Source organism: Dermochelys coriacea, chromosome 26 (assembly GCF_009764565.3).
Source record: "Dermochelys coriacea isolate rDerCor1 chromosome 26, rDerCor1.pri.v4, whole genome shotgun sequence".
Taxonomy (NCBI): Eukaryota; Metazoa; Chordata; order Testudines; family Dermochelyidae; genus Dermochelys; species Dermochelys coriacea.
The window spans coordinates 14,011,519-14,033,823 of record NC_050093.1 but is presented as its reverse complement, the minus strand read 5'-3'; the positions used below and the strand labels follow the sequence as shown (position 1 = coordinate 14,033,823).

The window sequence follows — 22,305 nt, the reverse complement described above, 5'->3', positions numbered from 1 at the left end:
GAAAATTGGGTTTTAGGCAAAACAAAAAAAAGTTTCTTGCTTCCCACATAAAATATGGGTGTGTGGGTTTGGGTTGAGTTTTTTTTGGGGGGGGAGGGGGTCAAAACAAGAATGTTCAAAAATGGAAACATTTCAGTTGTGAAATGCTGCTGGCCTGCCTCATGGGAGTTGTAGTTTGCATGTCTAATGCTCTCATTTTCTTCTATGGCAGAACTTCATCTCCCATGATGCACCAAGGCCACGTTGCTGCCACAGTGAATCACCTCCCTGCACTAAGAAGGGAGGCTGTGGTGCATCATGAGAGATGTAGTATGACTGGGGAGCCCGGCCTGTGGAGGAGAATGGGAATATTAGGGACCTGAACTATAACTCCCATGAGGCACTGCTGCAGCCATTACCAAATTGAAATGATTTTTTGCCAAAAAACTTGAAATTTCTCATTTTCCGACCAGCTCTATTAATATGTAGTTATTCAAATGGCAGCTATGGCAGGCAGTACATTCTAAGGTCCTCAGATTGGGGTACCAGTGTGTCTGATAGCCCGTTTTTAGGTGTAACCTCAGTGGCAGCTTGACAGACAGCTGGGTCAAATAAGTTTTAGCTTCATCCAAGCCATAAAACAGATAGTGTTTTTGGTTTGATTTTTCTAAAGCATCTTTGTGATAAGAATAAAACGGAGGTGCGAAAGCCCAGTTCTCACGTATGGGTCTTGAGGAGCAAAAGCTGCTGCCTCTGGGTTTGTAGCTTTTGACACATATGGAAATTAGGAATCTTTTGTTTTGGAGGCCCAGGTTAACCCTTTTGTCTCCCCCCTCCCATCCAGCTGATTAATATTTCATGATCAGAGAGAGACAATAATTGTGTGGATAATTAATTTTACTGGCTGCGTTAAAATAGCCATTACTAGGGACACAAAATTCTTAGATATATGAAGGGGAGGACTGAACTAATAGAATTTTCACATCAAAACACAGAATTATACCATCCCTCTACTCAAATTCCAGCACTCACCAGTCACAGATCTCGGTATTGTTCCTGAAGACTTCAGCTGCTCTATGTAACAATACATTCCACCCACGACATGGCAGCTACATCCTCTAACCTTGCCTGGTACAGACACACCAAAGTCATGTCAGAATTTTTCTCCCCCACCCCAAAAAAGTTTTGACTAGGAAAATGTCACCCAGCTCTATCTAAGAGTAATTCCTTCATCGAATCTGCAAGTCAGAGGAAGGCCAGTAGAGTACAGACAACTGGATTTGGGGCAGAGATAAAGTCATGTGCTCTCACATACACATGTTCACCCACACACACACCAGGCTCTGCCCAATCCCAGCCTCCTCTACCAGTATTCATTTCCTCTGTACCTCCAGCTAGAACTGGGCAGCTGCACACATCAACTCAGCCGAAGAGGCGTGGCTGGAAGCCATGGCCAGCGGTGCTACCCCGTGTGCTGTTGGCAGCTCCGAGACAGGCAAGAGCTACCCGTGAGCACAGATTTTGCTGATCTCCAAAGCTGGAATTAGGAAATGCCATTGCAATGGCTGCTACATTATACCAGAGGGCTGGGTGCCATCTGGTGGGCAATGCTGCGACTGCAGACATCTGCCTGTCTATATCATGTGCGCCATAATGCATCCGATGAAGTGAGCTGTAGCTCACGAAAGCTTATGCTCTAATAAATTTGTTAGTCTCTAAGGTGCCACAAGTACTCCTTTTCTTTTTGCGAATACAGACTAACACAGCTGCTACTCTGAAAAAAAATAGAAATCTTTGTCGTGCGTGTGGCTTTCTGAGCAATAATTGCTGACAGTCTTTGTTACTGAGGCAACATGCAACCGAAAGTCAATGAATGGGCCAGTGTAGAGGCTAGAGAACAGGGCAGCATGGGGCAGCAGGGATTGTAGAGCCAGCTGTCCCAGAGAGGAGGTGTCAGTGTCTCAGAGGCAGGAGGAGGTTGGTGGTTGGAGGGCTGGTGGGAAATGCCCAGCAATGCCGTTGTCATGATTTTGGAGTGACTTGGGGCCTCCCTTTTCCAGCTCTTCGATTACATCTCCGAATGCATCTCCGACTTCCTGGATAAACACCAGATGAAACACAAAAAACTGCCTCTGGGCTTCACATTCTCCTTCCCCGTGAGGCATGAGGATATTGACAAGGTGAGGCCAAGGCAGGGTGACTCCCGCGGGCAAACTAGAGGTGAAGGGTGAGAGAGACTGCAAAGAATAGTGAGGGAGCGTGACAGTGGGCAACCTGGAGGAACCATGCCTGATCTTCACTGCCCCTTCACATCCTGAGCCACGGAGCTGCATCCCACGTCCCCAGGAAAGTGGCTCACAGTGTGAGCATGAGCCCCCATCTGTACACAGCAGATCCCTTAAACACTCGGGCCCAGATCCTCAAAGGTATTTAAGTGCCATTGATTTCAATAAAAAGAAAAGGAGTACAAGTACTCCTATTCTTTTTGTGAATACAGACTAACACGGCTGCTACTCTGAAACCATTGATTTCAATGGGAGTTAGGTGCCTAAATAGCTTTGGCCTTTCTTCATAGGGGCTGGGGTCTTTATTTGGAGGTGAGCAATGACTGATCCCCTGTCACGTTCACACTCACTTCCTCTCTACACCTGCGTGCTCCCTTGCACACTTACACTAGATCTCACACTTCAGACTCCAAAGCTCAGTCCATGCTGATAAGGCCTCAGCTGGAGTATTGTGATGTGACGAAGCGGGACTGTTCTTAATGTTTCCTCTGAATAGTGTGGGAGTGCCTCAGTTTCCCCTATGCAATTCTTAAGTATCTAGGGGTGGATAAGGGTGTGTGATCATTGCAGAGCCCTAGAGGGCAGGTGTGTGCAGGGGTCTGGACACAGAGAAAGGCCGACACCCTGTTTCCTGGCAACTAATGGCCTGGCCCTTCCGCCCTGCAAGGTGAGAGCTAAAGGGGTTGGAGAACAAAGGAATCAGGTGCCCTCCTGGCCCGGGAAAGGGACAAAGCCCAAAGGAGGAGGGGCTGGAGATAGTTTCAGTTTGGGGCTGGCTGGGGACATGGAGTGAAGTGCAGATGGGGTTGTCTGGCTCACTGCCCCCCAGAATGGACCCAGCTGAGGGGTCCTGTTCTCTGCACCTACAAGCTCTGATTTAGACCATGTTCCTGTCGTCTAATAAACCTTCTGTTTTACTGGCTGGCTAAGAGTCACTTCTGACTGGGAATTTGGGGTGCAGGATCCTCTGGCTTCCCCAGGAGCCCACCTGGGCGGACTGGCTGTGGGAAGCGCACGGAGGGGCAGAGGATGCCGAATGCTCCGAGGTCAGACCCAGGAAGGTGGCAGTTGTGTGAGCTGTGTGTCCTGCAGACAGTCTGCTCACAGAAAGGAGACTTCCCCAGAGTCCTGCCCGGCTTCATAGGGAGCAGTTCCAGAGCATCGCCCGGGGACTCCATGACGTGTCCAGTGCTGGGCACCACATTCCAGGAAAGATGGGGACAAATTGGAGAAAGTCCAGAGAAGAGCAACAAAAATGATGAAAGGTCTAGGAAACAGGACCTGTGAGGGAAGATTGAAAAAATTGGGTTTGTTTAGTCTGGAAAAGAGAAGACTGAGAGGGGACATGATAACAGTTTTCAAGTACATAAAAGGCTGGTACAAGGAGAAGGGAGAAAAATTTTTCTCTTTAATCTCTGAGGACAGGACAAGAAGCAATGGACTTAAATTGCAGCAAGGGCGGTTTAGGTTGGACATTAGGAAAAACTTCCTAACTGTCAGGGTGGTTAAGCCATGGAATAAATTGCCCAGAGAGGTTGTGGAATCTCCATTGGGGATTTTTAAGAGCAGGTTAGACAAACACCTGTTAGGAATGTTCTAGATAATACTTAGTCCTGCCATGAGTGGAAGGGATTGGACTAGATGATCTCTCGAAGTCCCTTCCAGTCCTAGGATTCTCTGATTGTGAGAGCTGGGACTGCCCAGCTGGACATGCATGAGCAGTAATGCACCACCCCGCATCCATTGAGATCAGAGAACTGATTGCTTAGCTCTCTGCTTTCTCTCTTTGTAGCACTTTGATCTAACCCTTTTGTCCCTTTGTCCCGCAGGGGATCCTTCTGAACTGGACGAAGGGTTTCAAAGCATCAGGAGCTGAAGGGAACAACATTGTGGGGCTTTTGCGGGACGCTATCAAGCGCCGAGGGGTGAGCTGAAAACATGGTTTGTGCTGTTCACGCTGGTTAGTTCCCCTGGTGTCTCCGCACAGATGCGCCCTCGTGGGGTAAGACTGGGGCTTCTCCGGGCTCACCAGCTCCACTGGGGGCACATTGCAATCCTCCTGCTCCTTCAGCCTCAAGGACAGCCTCAGTGGGAAGGTGGGCTGGAGAGATCCTCGCTCAGCAGCAGCGTTCTTGGCTGCTCAGTCTGGATCAGTGGACTGGGCACTCCATGTGCCCCTTACTAGCCGCAGGGTTCTGCCCTGGAATTGTTCTGCACCCGGGCGCGTGCTTCCTTTTGCCTGGGCTTTTCTCTGGGACGCCTGGGGGATCGTGACCTCTCTTTTGTATGCTCCTCCGCAGGATTTTGAGATGGACGTAGTCGCCATGGTCAATGATACGGTAGCTACAATGATTTCCTGTTACTATGAAGATCACCGGTGTGAGGTTGGCATGATAGTGGGTAAGATACCTGCCCACCTGGGTGTTTCCCCTCATCCCAGAGTGCACTGGGTGTATTCCCCACCTGCCCACGGACACCGCGGGCTCTCTGATGTGGATTGTCCAAGTGGAATTCCCACCGGTCCATTCTCAGGGCTCATTCCAGTCCTGTTGGCAGCAGGAGGAAGCAGAGCCGTCCTCGGTCCTGCTCAGTGTGGGAGTGGGCGGGAGGCCGCAGAGCTATTCAGTTGATTTGGGGCAAGGCCATGCCATGTGTCACCTTTAGCAACATTCAGGAGGCCGGTTGGCTGGAGGAAAGCCCCACCACTGAGCTGCTCTGACATCATCTGTTTGGCAGCAGGCATTCTCAAAGGCCTGGTTCTCCAGCTGGATTTCTCTGGACACAACTACTGTTGAGCATCCCTTGAGGCTAACGGCGTTGTGATGTCAGGCTCCCTCTACATGCGGCAGCTGGGGTGATGTAACGGTTCTGCGCTGGTCTTAGTAACCCTGGGGTCCGCAATGATTCTGCTGATGCATTCCCGCCTCCCTTGAGTTGTTCCTTGCGGGATCCAGTTGTCTTTTTCTCCGGGATCAGTCGGTACCAGGGGTGTCTCTGGTATTTCAACTAACCGTGTTGATTTCTCTGACCATCTGTTTCTGCCCTCTGTGATGGTGGCTCCGTCATGGGGGAGGATTGAGCACACTGGCTGACTTTCAGCTGTTATTGATTGTTGGGCTGAACCATGGATTTGTGCATCTCCCAGAGTCACGTTACTGCTCTGTTTGCATTTCTTCCAGCTGAATTGTTAAGCCTGGAATTGACGTAGGTTTGTGTAATGGAGATCTTGTGGGAAATAAAGTCCCTGCTCATCTGTTCTGCGGAAGCTGCTCTCCTACTGGTACCTGTCTACGCTCCAGTAGGTTTCGATCTATTTATCTATCTTAGGGTTGAATACTTCCACCCATCACCATAATATCTGGGTCCCTTTCCTATAAAACAGATAGCGACAGCAAAGTCCCTAGAGGACTGGCTAAATAAAGATCATTCTTAGCTTCTTTGGAGACAGGCTTCGCTCCCCGCCTCCCCATTGCTCTGGGGATACTGTGGCGAGAAAGCGCTGGGCTCAAACAAGAAGATCGCAGTGAGCTCCTGCACTTCCGCATCTGGAACCAGGGCTTAGGGCTCACTGATGGTGTGAATTGTGATCTAGGATGGGGAATGACCGTTCTGCTGACTGTGCCTGTTCGATTTGAAATCGCCGTTCACTGAGTAATCGGTTAGCTGGGGGCACGTCTGGGACGCTGAGACTCAGTACCATGTGTGGACATTACCTCTTCCACCTCTGACTTCCGTGAGCTGATAACCTGCCCTGTCAAGAGCAGTTAGCATCACCTTGAGAGTCACTGCCAGCTGCTGGTTCCCATGAGGAGGACAGAGCAGAGCTGAGGGAGTTACTCACAGCCCAGCCCCTGTGTGCCAGATGGGCTGTATGGGTGGAGAGCTGCCAGGTGGAGCCGGGAGGCAGAGCTCCCTTGGAAGGACTCGGGAATGAGAGGACATAAGAAAGGCTGGGGGGCCCAAAGTTCTGGGCAGGGCCCAAAGCAAATGGGCAGAGTCACTGTTATAGAGTTTTAGGCCAGAAGGGACCACCAGTCCGACAGCCTGTGTGTCACAGGCCACCCACCCCACCCAGCACCTGCACACTAACCCAACAACCCAGGTGTCACAGCCCACAGGACACTAGACTGTGGTGTGCCACAGGCTGAGGTTAGGAGTTACCAGGGTGCACCCGTGCCCTGCAAGGGCAGGGAAACGGTTGTAAGATACCCCCAGATAATCCTGGCAAGGGACCTGTACTCCATGCTGCAGAGGAAGGCGAAAAACCCCGAGATCACTGCCAATCTGACCAGGGGGGAAATTCCTTCCCAACCCCAGAGACCCTGGGCATGAGAACAACAACCAGCCAGTGACACCAGGGGAGAGACTACTTGGTGCCCCCTCAGAGCCCTGGCCCACCCCACCCGGTGTCCCATCTCCAGCCATGGCCATCCCATAGTGCATTGGGGGGGAATCCCTTCCTGACCCCTGCAGGCGGCCGGCTGACACCTTGAGGTACCCGCGAGTCCGATTCAGCTCCTGCTCACCCCATGTTCATCAGGAGTGGTTCCATGGCGCACCACTGGTGCGAGCGATTAGAGATTCAGGCCCGTTGCATTCACCACGAGATCCTTGCTGAGCGGACACAGCTGGGCTCCCCGTCGTGGAGAGCAGGTAGTGATGCCGAGCAGCCCGTCTGGAGATGCTGCAGAGCGCCTGGCGTCGGAGAGGCACCGAGCCTGAGCCAAGCACAGTGACAGCAGGTCACTGTTAGAAATGCTGGGATACCCTGTGCATGAGCAGGCTGCGGCCTCCTGGAATAGCAGCCGACAGCAGCCCGGGGCCCCTCCTGCAGCAGCTGGGGAGGGAGCCCTGGTGTGGTGCCCGCTCCCCCTCAGCTGGGCCAGGTGGAGAAGCAAGGCCGCCTCCCCCATGGGGCACGGGAGCCACTCAGTGTTTCCAGCGACAGCTCCATCTGGACCTTTCGCACGGCTGCCTCTTCCACTCGCCCTGGATAAACAAAGCTCGCTCAGCAAACACACTAAGAATAGAGATGAGCTCATCTCTGAGTGGGAGCTGCCAGTCAGGTGAGTTTAACACATAGGCTCCTTCCAAGCAGCCACAGACCTCCCCGGTGGGTGAGGGCCGAGGGCTCCCCCAACAGGGTATTGTCACTGCTGGCATCACCAGGTCAGGCCGTGGATTTATAGATTCCAAAGCCAGAATGGACTCCTATGATCAGCTAATCTGACCTCCTGTAGACCGCAGGCCATGGGACTTCCCACAGTAATTCCCATTTGAACTAGGATGGATCTTTTACAGAAACCTCCCATCTTGATTTAAAACTTGCCAGTTATGGAGACTCCACCACGTCCCTTGGGAAATTGTTCCGATGGCTAGTGACCCTCACTCATTTGTACCTTATTTCCAGTCTGAATTTGTCTAGCTTCAACTCTCAGCCATTGGATGATATTAGACCTTTCTCTGCTAGATTGCAGAGCCCAGTATTAAATACTTGTTCCCCATGTAGGCACTGACAGACTGGGATCAAGTCACCCCTTAAGCCTCTCTTTGTTAGGCTAAATAGTTCGAGCTTTTTGAGTCTCTCCCTAGAAGGCCGGTTTTCTAATCCTTCAGTCATTCTCGTGGCTCTTCTCTGCCCCTTCTCCAATTTATCAACATTCTTCTTGAATTGTGGTCACCAGAACTGGACACCGTATTCCAGTACCGATCACACCAATGCCAGATACAGGAATCAATATGGATTGGCCAGTGCTGCCATGTCACTGCCTCCAGGTGGGATTTCCTGCACTCTTACCTGTGACCTAGTGGGGGACTTGCTTATAGACCTGTAGGCAGTATTTTCTCATGTGGACAAGGATTCAGTTTCCATCGTTTCTTTTCCTCAAAGGTCAACACTATGGTACAGTGATCTGGAGGAGCAGTAAGTGGTAGCTATGACCTCTAGCGACTGGCTTGTCAGACTGGCTCAAGTATGTCTCACACGTAGAACCGCGTGAATCATCTGTACCCAAGAACTTATTTGACAAATGTTGCCTCTTTCTGCTGGAGATCTTGTCGACTGACTGCAGCTTTCCGAGTTCATTTGCCAGCAGAATGTGTTGCTGATCTTTTTGTGGTCGTTTAGTCAATGAGTTCACCCTCGTCCGAGATATTTAAATTCAAGCGATGTGGCTTAGTTGTGATAGATCAGGTAAATTACGCAGTCTGGTTTCCACTCATTGGTTAGAGGAGGGTGCAGGCACTTCGAAGATGACTATTTGTGTGCTTGAATTTAACACTTGGTTTCCAAGAATATTCATGCAAGCAGCTTGCTATCTAGCATGCTTATCGGGCCCGCAGCACTGTGGTATGTGAGCACCTTGCAATTGTTAATGTGTATATCCTCACGGCAGCCCCCTGCCGCCAGGAAGTACTGTAATCCCACTGTGCAGACGAGGAGCTGAGCACGGAGAGGCTGGGGCCACACTGAGTTCAAACATTTGTGCCAACGAAACTCGGTTACTTGAAAGTTTGTGGGATGTGAACGCTAAAGGATGAAAAAGGCGCCATCATAAACCTGAGCCAGATATACTTTATATGTGTGCCGTTTGCCCAGCTTTTGCCCTGAGTCCTAGTGCAGAGATTCTCCCTTAGTGCTATGGGGCCTGTACTTCGGGGAAGACCCAGTTCTGCCTCTGCTTATGCACTGGTGGCAGCGGGAAGTGTAGGGATAGCCCCGTAGGCAGAGCTAGCTCCTCCAGACCTGCCCAGCTTGTTCCCGTGTCAGACTGGTTGGTTCCCAGCTGCCAGCGTTCTTCGTACTGCAGGAGGCTTGAACCCGCTGCGGTGCCCCTTGGAGGGAGTACAGCTGCCAGGGGCATGGGCCGGCCATGGCAGCCCAGTGAGGGGAGCCTCTCACTGAAGGCCTGGGGCACCTGGCTGACCCTGGGGATGCCCCAGGGAGGCTGGGGCCGCAGGAGGCAGCAGGAGCCTGGGGTAGCCGCTGCCCCCCCGTCCCACATGGACATGGAGGAGAAGGGCAAGAAGCCTGTAATAATGTCCCCTTTCAAACAAGTCTCCCTGCAAGGTGAAAAGGGTCGGGATAAAAAGGCCTAGGAAAAAATACGGAAAGAGAACTTCATACAGTACTGCTGTCCCGGTCCCATCGAGGTGAGCCAGACACGATGCTGGGCTTAGTCGATCTGCCCACAATATCAAGCCAGTGTGGAGGGATGGAGAAGATATCATTCGTGGGTCCCTATCCACGACATCGCATTAGACCTGAAGAAAAGCACTGTGTATGCTCGAAAGCTTGTCTCTGTCTCTTCCACCAACAGAAGTTGGTCCAATAAAAGATACTGTCTCACCCGCCTTGTCTCTCTCAAGCATTGGTAGGCTTTTTCCATTGCTTGTCAAGCCAGTTTGTTCAACTCAGCAGCTCATACGTCTGTCACTGTCCCTTAGTGACTCTTAAGTCCACTGACAGGTGACCAACTTGAGCCATCTTCTTTCTCCTGCCTGACAGATCCCTAATTTAATTGAGAAGCACTTACATCCAAAATATTCCGACAGAAATCATTATCCCAAAGAGCAGAGTTGTCAGCTCTTGTGATTGTGTCACGCGTCTTGTGGTACTTGATGTTTTTTTCTCAAAGCCCCAGTTCCTGGAGTCACATGATTAATGAGAATCTGCGCTTTTGTTGTTGTTTTTTTAAAGTACATTTTTAGCTTTCCTGGTTGCAGAGAAAAAGCATCAAAGTGTGACCTGGGTAAACTCTAAAGGCTCAGAACCCAGAAGACAAAGAAAATGAATCCAAACTTACTATTTTTTAAAGATCTTGTGATTTCGAAGCCAATCTCATGATTTTTTGAGGCCTGACTCCTGAGTTTTGAGCTGGGAATATATACAGGAGTATTAAATTATGAAAGAGCAGCTCCATGTTCGTCACTTACCAATGCAACTGGAAGAAGTGCACAAGGACGAACGGACTGCCCAGCCTGAGGGCCCAGCTTCCAGGGGACACACCAATAACCGCTCAGCCCTGCAGGGCCACCATTACAGAGAGCAGAGACAGAGAAAAAGATCACCATGGTCCCTGGACTTTCACTTTCAAGACCCTTCCCACCCTGCTTCTCTGGGTCACCACTGAGCTGTTGACTGCCATGGTCCCAGCCTCCGTCGCCCACTTGTTAAATTTGCAAACAAGCCTCTGTGCATTTCCTCTCCTGCTGTCCCTCACGCTCCCCGTAAACATCCCCAAAGCTACCTCATTATCCCCCTTCAAACCGCTCCTTAAAACTCTCCTTTGCCTGCAAAAAACATACCGGCCAGGCAGCTGCTCTGCTGAGACCCCTGCTGATCAATACTGTCCCACTGTTTCCTTGTATTCCCCCATCTGCCTGTACCCATTTGTTCTCTCTCAGGGCAGGGACAGTCTTTTGTTGTGCGCAGCACCTCACATCAGGGAAGCCTGGTCCATGATGGGGGCTCGTAGGCACTATGGTCACACAAGTAATAATACCAGAGACACCCCAGATTCCGTTGCTCCAGGAGAAAAAGGTGACACCATGATCGACACCAAGGAGCGATAACCAACTGACCAGTGGGGCAGAGCCTCAACTGGGCTTAATTGGCAGAGATCTACTGATCGCCCCCGGCTGTGGATCTGACCCAGGGCTTAGATAGCCCTGCATTGGCCAGGCTATTTCAGAGCTGGGTCGCTGAGAGTGGGTGAAAGGAGGAGTATGGACCTTGCAGGGCTTTCGCCTTCTTCCACAGTGTGGGGCATGGGTAGTCTGCTGGCATCATCTGGGCATGTCTCACCTAATCCATTCCCTGCCCTGGCAGGGGCCTCAGCCGTTGGTGGCGCCGTGGTCTCTCCTTTTCTCTGCCTGTGGCTGCAATACTTCAGCCTCCTGAGGACTGAAACCCTTTAGCCTAACTGGCGTCACTGCGCTCAGCTATGGGTATCGGGTGAAATATAATGGCCTGTGCCATGCAGGAGCTCAGACTAGTGCTCCCTTCTGGCTTTAAACGCTGTGAAACAGGCTATAAGGATGGGGCGTGAAATTGTATCGTGGGCACATGTACGCTACAGCCTGTGGTAAACCCTGCCTCTGCCCCTTGTAAACCAGCTGCCCGCACAGACTCAAAGTCAGCTGGCTGCTCGGGCAGTGAGTAAAGCGCAGGGCCTTCTCCGCCGAACAGCCCACATCCCCAGCTGTCACAGGGTGCTTTGGCTGGGACTTGCCATCATGAGACTAATCCCCGGCTTGGTGTCCCCTGCCAGGTACTGGCTGCAACGCTTGCTACATGGAGGAGATGGAGAATGTGGAGCTGGTGGAGGGGGACGAGGGCCGGATGTGCGTGAACACCGAGTGGGGGGCCTTCGGCGCCTCGGGGGAGCTGGACGAGTTCCTCCTGGAGTACGATCGCGTGGTGGACGAGACCTCACTTAACCCCGGGCACCAGCTGTAAGGGACATGACAGATAAAATTATTGCTTTCCCTGGGCCTCGCTTCCTCCCTGCTGTTGCCTGGGCCGCAGAGCCGAACTCTGCCGGCCGCGGCTCCTAATTCAGCGGAGGGTGGGCGCAGTTCATCTCCAACGTGATTTGCTCAGCTCTGGTTCTGAGAGTGCAGCTTTAACTTCCCTGGCAGGCAAGTCGGCCCTTGGTGACAGTGTGGGCCTAGGGGCCGAGAAGTGGGTCTGCGGGGCTCTCCCTGAATGGCCCTCTCTCGGAGGTCCCAGTGGGGGTGCTGCCAGGCGGGCTCACCTGGTCACTGAGGTGCAGTAGCAGGGGAGCAGGAGGCTGATATGCTGGAGATGTTTGAAATGTGCAGAGCCCAGCAAAGAGGAAAAATGGATGTTTTCCTGCAGCTCAGAAAAAATACCCTCACTAACTGAACAATCAGTCTTGGCGGTGTTAAAACCGGCAAGAGCAATTTCCACTCGCCGGCCCGACCTCCAGCTCACTCTCTCTCTCACACACACCCTCAAGTGTGTCTAAACACACACTCGCAGACCCACAGACACACCTCAAATATACCAGCACGTGCAAACATCCCCCCCACCCACACACATGCTCTCAAATGAACACACACCCTCACACACCCATAACTGCACCATGTCCGTTTACCCACCCACGCAGTCTCCCTTCAGAAACACAAATGCGCACATATGCCCCACACACACCTCCATACACAGCCATCCACTCCCAGTCATGTGCACACTCACCCCAGGACACAGATACTTTTACACACACACCCCTGCACTCTACGCTCACACACACCTCCATACATCCCCTGTACACAACCATCCACTCCCAGCCATGTGCACACTCAGTACACTCACCCCAGGGCACAGATACCTTTAAACACACACACACACCCGCAATCTATACTCACCCTCTGGATACACACAAATACACTCCCCTATACACACACTAAAACACCAACACACACTCCGAGAGCAGTCTGCATTCCCGCACCCTGGTGCCCTCACAAACACACTTCCGAATCCACACACCAATACACAAACACACCCAGAGCAATCTACACTCAAGCCCCCAGATGCCCACAAACACATCCCGTATCCACACACCAATATACAGAGCAATCGACACTCACACCCTGACACCCTGACAAATACACATTTCTCCCTTGTGCTTTTCCTCACTTCTCTCCTTTCCCTTCCCCTTCGCTCTCTTGTGCTGTCCCTAGCCCAGCGTCCAACTCACCTTGAACGGACAGAGGAGTCCCCCAGGCTCCAGCTTTGCTTCCCCAGGGCATCTTCCGTCCCTTCGGCTCTACAGTGCCCTGCCGCTGGTGGGAAAGGGCACCCGCCACTTGGCGTTAAGAGCTGAAGAGTGCAAAACCTACCAAGGCCTGAAATAAAAGTGCCGGGGCAGGGCTGGGGAATTAGCCGACAGCTGTTGCCCGAAGGGCGTGGCCATCCGAATAAGCGATCAATTGCATATCCATTTGAGTTAAGCATCTCCTTAGCTGCAGGATCAGAGTGGGCCCGATCCTGGCCCATGCTGTGGGGCAAAGGGGCCGTAAAGACATTTGCAGAGGATGAATCGCTGGCTCTGTGCCCCCTCGCTTGGCCCCCCTGAGCTCAGCGGGTACAATGGATGGAGGAGGGTGTGACTGGAGAATGCTACGCTCCAGGGATCCCCTGCAGTGTAATGGTCCCTTGGGGCCCGATACAAGCCGGCACAGGTTAGAGCAGTCCGGAGGTGGCTCTGAGTTGAGGTGGGGGGTGAGCTGGGCCCCCAGCAGAGCCAGGGATCATGGAGGCTCAAAGCCATCTTCTCCCCGCCCCAGGGCATTGGGTGAGACAGCAGAGAATTTGAGCCAGTCAGCGTATTTGGTATGTAACTGTCCTGTTCTCCTTCACCTATCACACTACTGAGGGGGTGATGGAAACCCTGGCTCAGGTTCTCCGGCGGGGCCCAGGTGGTTGGCGTCTGGTTCCAGTTCCCTCTGCATGGCCTGCCCGTAACTACCCCAACCCCCCACAAGCCCCGGAACCGGCCATTGCATTTGCTGGGCACTGCAGGCAGCAGGAATTGCTCACATCTGCGTTGCCAGAGTGAGAGCTGCATCCTGCCGAGGCCAGCTGCACATGCCTGGGATGGCCCTGCTGCCATGCGGCAGTTAGGGGAGCAAGCCCCTGGCCTCCAGGATTGAATCTCCCTCCCGCACGGGCTCTTGGCCGTATGGACCACACGGTACATGGCAGCCCTCGCGAAGCTGCAACACCCAGCACACAGGGTTCCCTGAGCCACTGGGCCACGCCAGGAACTCTGCATTCTTGCACTAGAGCCTAGGGGTATTTTTTAAGGATACTTGGCTTTGGCTCTGCTGCCTGCAATCCGAGGCATTTCTCTCCTGCTTGAGCCTGCACAAGGCCCGTCCCCACGGATGCTGGCAGTAGGGACATGTCCCCTTGGCAGAACGCAAGGGGAGGAGAAGCCGAGCAGGGCCTCTGCCCTCTCAGGAGGAAGGGGCAAGCCAGCGGCAGCCTTGCTCCACCAGGGTTGTGTCGAGACAGGTTTCCAGGCCTAGGATACCCCCCGTTGCAGGAGAGCAGGGTCCGACCGAGAGCAGGCGGAGGGTCTGTGTCCTCGCGGCCCTGACCGGTGGTGCTCTTCTGTTCCCACCCAGCTACGAGAAGATGATCGGAGGCAAATACATAGGCGAGATCGTGCGGCTGGTGCTGCTAAAACTGGTCAATGAAAATCTGCTCTTCCACGGGGAGGCGTCCGAGAAACTGAAAACCAGAGGCAGTTTCGAAACCCGCTTCGTCTCGCAGATTGAAAGGTACGGGGTGGCCTCCCCAACCGCCCAATGCACAGCCAGCCGCACCCACTGCAGCTCAGGGGCTCCTGAAACCCTCCCCCTGCTCTCTTGTCCCCTGCCCCAGCTGTAATCCCATCCTACAGCCCCAGAGCAGAGGTGGACTCCCGGGGCCCCCAACAGCCACCGAGCTGCAATATGTATAACTAGAGAGAGCAACAACCGTTCCCCACTGGGCTCCGAGCTGATGTGGAAGGGGTGTATGTCAGCTCCCCCTCTGACAGGGACTCGCACACAGCTGCGGCAGATACCCTCACACCTTGCAGTGTACTGGCTTGAGCACTGCACTGGGACTCAGGAGACTTGGGTTCTATCCCCGGCTCTGCTGGGTGACTTTGGGCAAGTCACTTGCCCGCTCTGTGCCTCGGTTTCCCCATCTGTAATGACACTGTCCTCCTTTGAGCAATTTGGCTGAAAAAATTGCTGGGGATTGTTAGTACTTGAAATGAGGAATCGGCCCCAAGATTGTGGGAGTCAGAGGAATGGTTCCACTCAGTGAATGCTCTTTAATAAGGGTGCTCACAACTCCCACACGGCTGTGCCAGTGTCACTTAGGACAGGGGGCCTAGCTCACTTTTCCTTGCATGCTATTTGTGGCTGTTTTTATCTGCACCTGGCCTCTTGAGCCCAGCTTCTCGGGCCTGGCCCAACCATCCTCCCTTTGCAGCTCTAAAATCACGGGACTTAGAGCAGCTCTAAGGCTAATCCTCTAAAATGCACCAAGTTAGGCCTGGTAGTGTACGGCACAAGGGGCCTTTCTGGCAGCTGGGGATTTCTGAGCATCTAGTCTGATCTCCGGCAGAACCAGGCCAGAGAACCTGAGATTCCTGCGTCTAGCCCAGAACTCCTCTCTTAGCTACAGTGGCTCTCTGAGAAAGACTGAAAGACTCCGAGCAATGGAGAACCCACCACGTCCCTCGGTAAATTCTTCCAGTAGTTAACTACCCTAAACAAATGCACCTTAGTTTTAATCTGAATTTGCCTGGCTTCATCTTCCCACCATTGGACCTCCTTCTGCTGTTTACGGCAAGATTAAAGAGCCATCTAGAATCAGAGATCTCTAGCAGGTGGTGACCAAGTTACCTCTTAGCCTTCTCTGGGATAAACCAAACAAAGGGAGCTTCGTAAGTCTCACACTGTGTGGCAGTTTTTCCAGACCTCAAATCATTCCTGTGGGCCTTACCAACACGGAGCCATGCGGGCTCCCGGAAGCAAGGGCTGTGTTTGTAGGGGTGGGGAGAGACACCTGCTCGCAGACCTTCGAGACCAGACATCATCTGGTGGGAGGGGCTGGAGGCACCTGGAGGAGATTGGGAAGGGGGCTGGAGTCTCACAGACATTGGTAAAGCGGGTTTACAGGAGGTACTGTAGAGATGAGAGTGAGCTAGGAACATAGGCACTGCCAGGCTGGCTCAGCCCAAGGGCCCTCTCGCCCAGTCTCCTGTATCTCACATTGGCCAGCACCATCTGTTACAGGGGCTGGGTGGAACAAGAAACCCCCCTAGGAACAATTCCAGAGTAGCCTGAGCCCTGCCCCCATGTCTGTGTTGCACCCTATCTCACGTAACTGCACGTGTTGCTGTTACAAGCTGCTGTCCTGCTGCTCTCTTCCCAGGCGTATGAGCAGTCTGAAATGCAGCCACTTCTGGTGAGGAGCTGCACTGCAAACCAGCAGAATGCTTTCCAGAGTGGTAAACGCGTGTCCTCTCCTGAGTCACCAAAGCCAATTTCCATCCAGCTACCGACCAGGCCATAGGAGCCTGCTAGCTGTCTGCACCCATCCGCTGGCTTTGTCCAGCTGCCCCAGCAGTGCCGGGCCTGCCCCCCATGTTCAGCACACCCTCGTGTCCGGAGCCTGACATGCTTTTGCTCTCTGTCCCAGCGACGCCGATGACCGGAAACAGACCTACAACATCCTGACGTCCTTTGAGCTGCTGCCCTCGCTCACGGACTGCGACATCGTGCGGATGGCGTGCGAGAGCGTCTCCACGCGGGCGGCGCAGATGTGCTCGGCGGGGCTGGCCGGCGTGATCAACCGCATGCGGGAAAGCCGGAGCGAGGAGCGGCTGAAGATCACCGTGGGGGTCGATGGCTCGGTCTACAAGCTCCACCCCAGGTGAGGTCGCACGCGGGGAAGTGACCGGGAAGGTGAAACGGCAGCCGCCTCCCCAGCCCCGTCACGGCCTCCCTGGAAAGCTGCATCAGACGGAATGATTGACAGACAGGAGCGTGTGGGTGGCCTGTCTCTGCGGGGCCACTAGGGAGCGCTGGCCCTTATCCGGGGCAATGGCAGCACTGTTAGTGCCTTAGCAATGAGCGGCTGCGAGAGACAGCGCTGAGGGCTGGCCCTGGGGAAGCTGGCTTCCGGTCCGGCAGCGATTGCGTGCTGCCGAGGCACTCTCTGGCCAGCTTCACAGGTGCTGGTGGGGGTTGGACTTCAGCTTCCTGGGCCATAGAAGAGCCACCGAGATCTGGGACCTCTAGATGGTGGGGGGAGAGAGAGGGGAGGGGGGAGTGGAGAAGGGAGTAAACTGGGAATCTTAAAAGAGCAGCATCTGAAAAAGGAACAGACTGGAAAGGAGCTGGAATGCCTTGAGAGGGCATGGCCGGGGGGATCCATCAGCTGGCAGACACTCCTCAGCAAGTCAGCGGGTCAGGCCGGGCAGGGGTCAGCCCGAGAACCAGCTGTCTTTTCTTCGCTGCCTTTCCGGGAGAACTTTGGCTCTGACCTGCACTAAGACTTACCAGCACAGTCTCTGAGCCCGCTATTAGAACTGAAAAGCTATCACAGCCTGCGGGTCTCTTGGGGCGGGTTAGCAAACTGTAGAGCTGTGCCAGGGTACGGCCCAGAGTCTAAACTGCCTTAGATCGGACGCTCCGCGGGCAGCACCCCGCACAACGGAACCTCACCTCTGTGGGCACCATCAGAGCCTGAATCGATCTTTAGATGACCCCCATCACCATATTTTTGCGCACTGCCCCGCTGGGCAGTGTTGTGCCCATTGTAGAGGTGGGGACACTGAGGCACAGAGAGGCTAAGTAAGTTGCTCGTGGTCACACAGGAAGTCGGGCAGGGCAGGGAGATGTGGCAGCAGCGTCTCCGTACGCTCAGCGGACCGTTCTGCCTAACCCCCGCCGCCTCCTCTCTCCCCAGCTTCAAAGACCAGTTCCACGCGACCGTCAGACAGCTGACGCCCGGCTGCGACATCACCTTCCTCCAGTCAGAGGAGGGCAGCGGCAGGGGGGCCGCCCTGATCTCAGCGGTAGCGTGCAAAATGGCCTGCCTGATTGGCCGGTGAGCGGGGCCGTTGGCCAAAGGACCACGGAAGGAGCAGCCGCGGCTGGGATGTGGCTCCGTGGCGAGTTCTTTAGAGCGCGCGTGCCCAGGAGCGGAAACAACAATTGAAGGGGCGGGGCAGTCCCTGGCCCCGCCCACCCGCCTCCCACCTGTCCTAGCCGCCGCGCTAGTCGTGCCAGCTGCACTCTGTCCCCTTGCTGTTCCTCAACCCTCTTTGCTGCTGCCAGGCCGGGCTCTCAGTCTACGCAATAAATAGGTTCCTGAGGAGGTCTCCTCCTAGGATTGGTTTGCGGGGGGGAGGGGAGTCCTCTGACCCTTCTCTTCTGATTGGCTCAGGAATTAAAACGAGACGGGGGCGTCAAAACGGCTTCCAATCAGCACAAACGGCGGTCGAGGGTTGCGTTTCTCTCGGCCAATCGGGTGCCTGGATGTCGGGGCGTGTCAGGAGCCAGCGACTGCCCTGATTGGTGGCAGGCTGGCGTGTGCTGGGGGGGGGGGGGGCGGCGAGCCGACAGGCGGGCGGAGGCGGCTGGGATGGAGCTGGCGGGAGTCTCACGCAGGAGAGCAGCTGGGAGGGTTTCAGGTCCCCTCCCGCCCTTTCCTGTCCCTCCAGATCTAGCTGCCGAACAGGGCCAAAAGCTTTGCCTCTGATCTACCCCCTTCTCTGGCCGTCCCGTCCAGGGGCTGCTTCTCGCCGTGCTGCAGCCTGGGTTTCTTTAGGGATAGCAATAGATCCTCTCTCTTCCGGTTGTGCCCGAAGGCCGGCGGCCCCATGGCACTGGCTGCTGTATGAACACCAATGAAGAGATGTTCCTTGCGGCAGAGGGACTTCCTGGCATCCCTGCCCCTGTTGCTCTGGGAGAGCTCCCCAGCCCACCCCTTTCCATCCGGAAATCCAGCTCCAGGATTCGCCTTCTTCCTAGTCCTTGGCCTCCCCGGGGTGCACCTCCTGTTCACAAGGAGGGGGCTACCACGGAGTAAATCCTGCCCTGTGCTGTCTGGCTGTCCTCGGGCTGGTTTCACAGAGGCGTTTGAAATATTCAGGTACCCCTCCCGCCCTCTCAGGCTAGCGTTGATTAGGCTATACCTCTCCTTAGTGCTGCTGTTCGTGAGCCAGACACATCGCCACACCCCCTCCCCCGCACACACAAGGTGCGGGTTCCCGCGCAGTGTGCACACCCACGTGTACAAAGCCCACCGGGTGCACGCCTTCATCCATTCACCGTCCCACGGGACGTGCGTCACATTGCAGCTCGTCAGATAAGCATCATGCCTGGGTGCACCGGGCCATACGTACCCACGCACCTCTGATACACCCACACATGGGTGCGTGTACCGTCCTTGTGTACCCAGTCCGTCCGCAGTACACCTCAGCTGGACATACAGGGCTTCCATTCATTTTTTTCTGTACATCGGAATAAAATCATTCTGATGCTCTGGGCGTGACTGTTTAGTAGCGATGACATTCACCCTCACCGCGTATTAGACTTTATCCTGTGTTTGATGTTAAAATAAATCCCCACCCACCCCTAGCAATGGCTCCCTGACATGGAGGTGGGGGGGGACATGTACTCCTGGGTTAAAGTCCCCCTCACTCAATCAAAACACAACACAACATAAGAACAGAGAAGATGCATGTGGAGTCTAGGCAGCCTTTGTAAATAGCACGATCTACCCCACTGCAGGGCTCTTAGGGGCATTGTATTGGAAGTGCCATTGTGGTAGGTAATATACACGTAGCTATGCTTCCTAACGCCAGAACTTGTCATGTAGGAGCCAGCTGTAGGACACAAACCAGGTCTGGAAGAGGCCAGCAGTTGCCCTCTGATCTCTGGCTCTTTTGAAGCTCCTGGCCCTAGAGGGGACTGTCCTGGCAGGTCCCAGCCCCTTGCTTTCCCCCTGTGTCAGTGTACTCCTGGCACTGTCTGCGTCACATCCCCGAGCTGTCAGAGCTGCCTGGCCATCAGTATTTCCTATGCAGTCTGGTTGTTCCTGGCAGTGACAAGAGGATGATATTTTGGGATCGGGGAACGGGAGCTTCCTTTATCCTTCCCACTAGAGTGAGTCAAAAAAGCCCCCAAATCCTGATTCGAATCCAACTTTTATTTCCAAATTTTCCTACAAAAAATTTCAAACGAACAATGTTTCCTTTGGAATTGTTGGCAGAAAAAGTTTGCAAGGAAATCTGACTTCGCTCTGAATCAGGATTTTTTCTTGACGTTTGGTTTTTGCAAAGCATGATGTTTTCAGAAATGTGGATGTTTGTTGTTCGTTTTAGTGTCGAAGGCCAGAAGGGACCATTGTGATCATCTGGTCTGACCTCCTGTAGAGCACAGGCCAGAGACCTGCCCCACAGTCATTCCTAGAGCAGATCATTTAGAAATCCAGCGTCTTCATTTGAAAATTTAATTATGGAGAATCTACCATGACCCTTGGTAAATTGTTCCAGTGCTGAATTACCCTCAATGTCAAAAGTTTACACCTTATTTCCAGTCTGAATTTGTCTATCTTCAACTTTCAGCCATTTGGATCGTGTTAGACCTTCCTCGGCTAGACTGAAGAGCCCAGTATTAAATATTTGTTTCCCATATAGGTACTGACAGACTGGGATCAAGTCCCTCCTTCACCTTCCCTTTGTTAAGTTAAATAGACAGAGCTCCTTGAGTCTCTTGCTGTAAGGCAGATTTTCTAATCCTTTCATCATTCTTGTGGCTCTTTTCCGGCCCCTCTCCAATTTATCACCATCTTTCCTGAATTGTGGGCACCAGAACAGGACACCGGATTCCAGCAGCCATCGCATCAGCACCAAACACCGAGATGAAATAACCTCTCTGCTCCTACTCAAGATTTCCCTGTTTATGCAGCGCAGGATCACATTAGCCCTTTTGGCCACAGCATCGCATGGGGTGCTCATGTTCTGCTGATTATCCACCATGCCCCCAAACCTTTTTCAGGGTCCCTGCTTCCCAGGATACAGTCACCTATCTTGTAAATATGGCCTACAGTCTTTGTTCCTAGATGTACACCTTTACCTTTAGCCGTATGACAGTGCATATTGTTTGCTTGCGTCCAGCTTTCCAAGTGATCCAGATCGCTCTGTGTCAGTGACTTGTCCTCTTCATTATTTACCATGTTCCCAATTTTCGTGTGAGCCGCCAACTTCATCAGCGATGATTTTGTTCTCTTCCAGGCCATTAATAAAAATTTTCAATAGCGTAGGGCCAAGAACCGAACCTTGTGGGACCCCCGTTTGATGCTGATTCCCCGTTTACAATTACGTTTTGAGACCTCTCAGTTAGCCAGTTTTTTATCCATGTCATGTGTGCCATGTTAATTTTATATTGTTCTAGTTTTGTAATCAAAATGTCGTGCGGTACCAAGCCAGATACCTCACAGTAGTAGTCTAAGTATGTTACTTCCACATTAGTACCTTTATCAACCAAACTTGTAATTGCATCCAAAAAAAGCTGTCATGACTGGAATTTGAGTGTGGAGTGTTTTGTTTGGTGTTTCCCGCTCTCCAGTGTTTCAGTACTTCTCCAACTTTGGAGAAGTCTCCTGTGGGCTGAAAAAAGTGATGGTGGAAGCGGGGTCTGCCAGAATCTGAGAGCCGCAGCTTTGGGAAATGGAGTTGAACAGGAAAAGCTTTCAACCCTTTGGAGATGCGGCTGGGCATCCTGCCTCCCTCGCTCCTCCAGCTTCCCAGTGCTTGGGGATGGATGTCACGGACAGGGACCGCAGTCGCGAGGCAGACGCTCTCCCTTTTGCTCGGGAGGTGGTGGGCCTTTCTGGGATGACCTTTGTCCAGATCTCCAGCCGCTCAGCTCTTGGCATGAGATGTGGAGGGCTCCTGTCTCCCCACTGCCTGCATACGCCTGTGGGTGGGGGGAAGTGGGTAAAATCCCAGCCGGCTCCCCTACCGGCCCTTCTCAGCTGTTCTCCAGTTGCCCCAGGGCCTCTTGCCCCTCCTGCTGCTGCCCGGTGCAGGTATGATCAATTTGACCAGCAGGGCTCGGAAGCCAAGCCAGAGTTCGGTGAACTGAGCCAGGGGCCGGTGTCTGGTTCTGACCCATCAATTCAGCGCACGGGCCAGGGGAGGGAGAGGCTGGTTCCTCAGTTGTACGGAGAGGGGACGACCCCTTTCTTCATCCAGCTGTAGTACCGCCAGCCAGCAGTGGCTCGGTCGCTTCAGAGCTGCATGGCCAAAGGGGTTCCAGCCCAGGGGAGTCGGGGTGGGCGGTGGATACCAGGGGCGGGGATGTAATTCAGATGTGATGTTCGCTCGGCCTTGGTTGGCTTTCCTGGGGTGGAGTGAAGATGCCGTGAGGCTTGACAGAAAGCGCTGAGGCTAATCCCAGGCAGGGTCTCAAGCCGAACATCCCCAGCACTGTGTGCACA

At 53.6% G+C, this 22,305-nt stretch overlaps 1 protein-coding gene across 2 annotated transcripts in view; it reads left to right on the top strand.

Annotated features, from left to right (window-relative positions):
- GCK (glucokinase) overlaps window positions 1-17,908 on the top strand; it is a 41,270-nt gene extending 23,362 nt beyond the window's left edge. For both annotated transcript variants that reach the window (XM_038384751.2, XM_043502959.1), the window contains exons 4-10: window positions 2,040-2,159; window positions 4,094-4,189; window positions 4,565-4,664; window positions 11,537-11,720; window positions 14,418-14,573; window positions 16,492-16,725; window positions 17,764-17,908. In XM_038384751.2, coding sequence (XP_038240679.1) covers window positions 2,040-2,159; window positions 4,094-4,189; window positions 4,565-4,664; window positions 11,537-11,720; window positions 14,418-14,573; window positions 16,492-16,725; window positions 17,764-17,908 — 1,035 coding nt within the window. The remainder of the gene's footprint in view (window positions 1-2,039; window positions 2,160-4,093; window positions 4,190-4,564; window positions 4,665-11,536; window positions 11,721-14,417; window positions 14,574-16,491; window positions 16,726-17,763) is intronic.
- The last annotated feature ends 4,397 nt before the right edge of the window (window positions 17,909-22,305 follow it).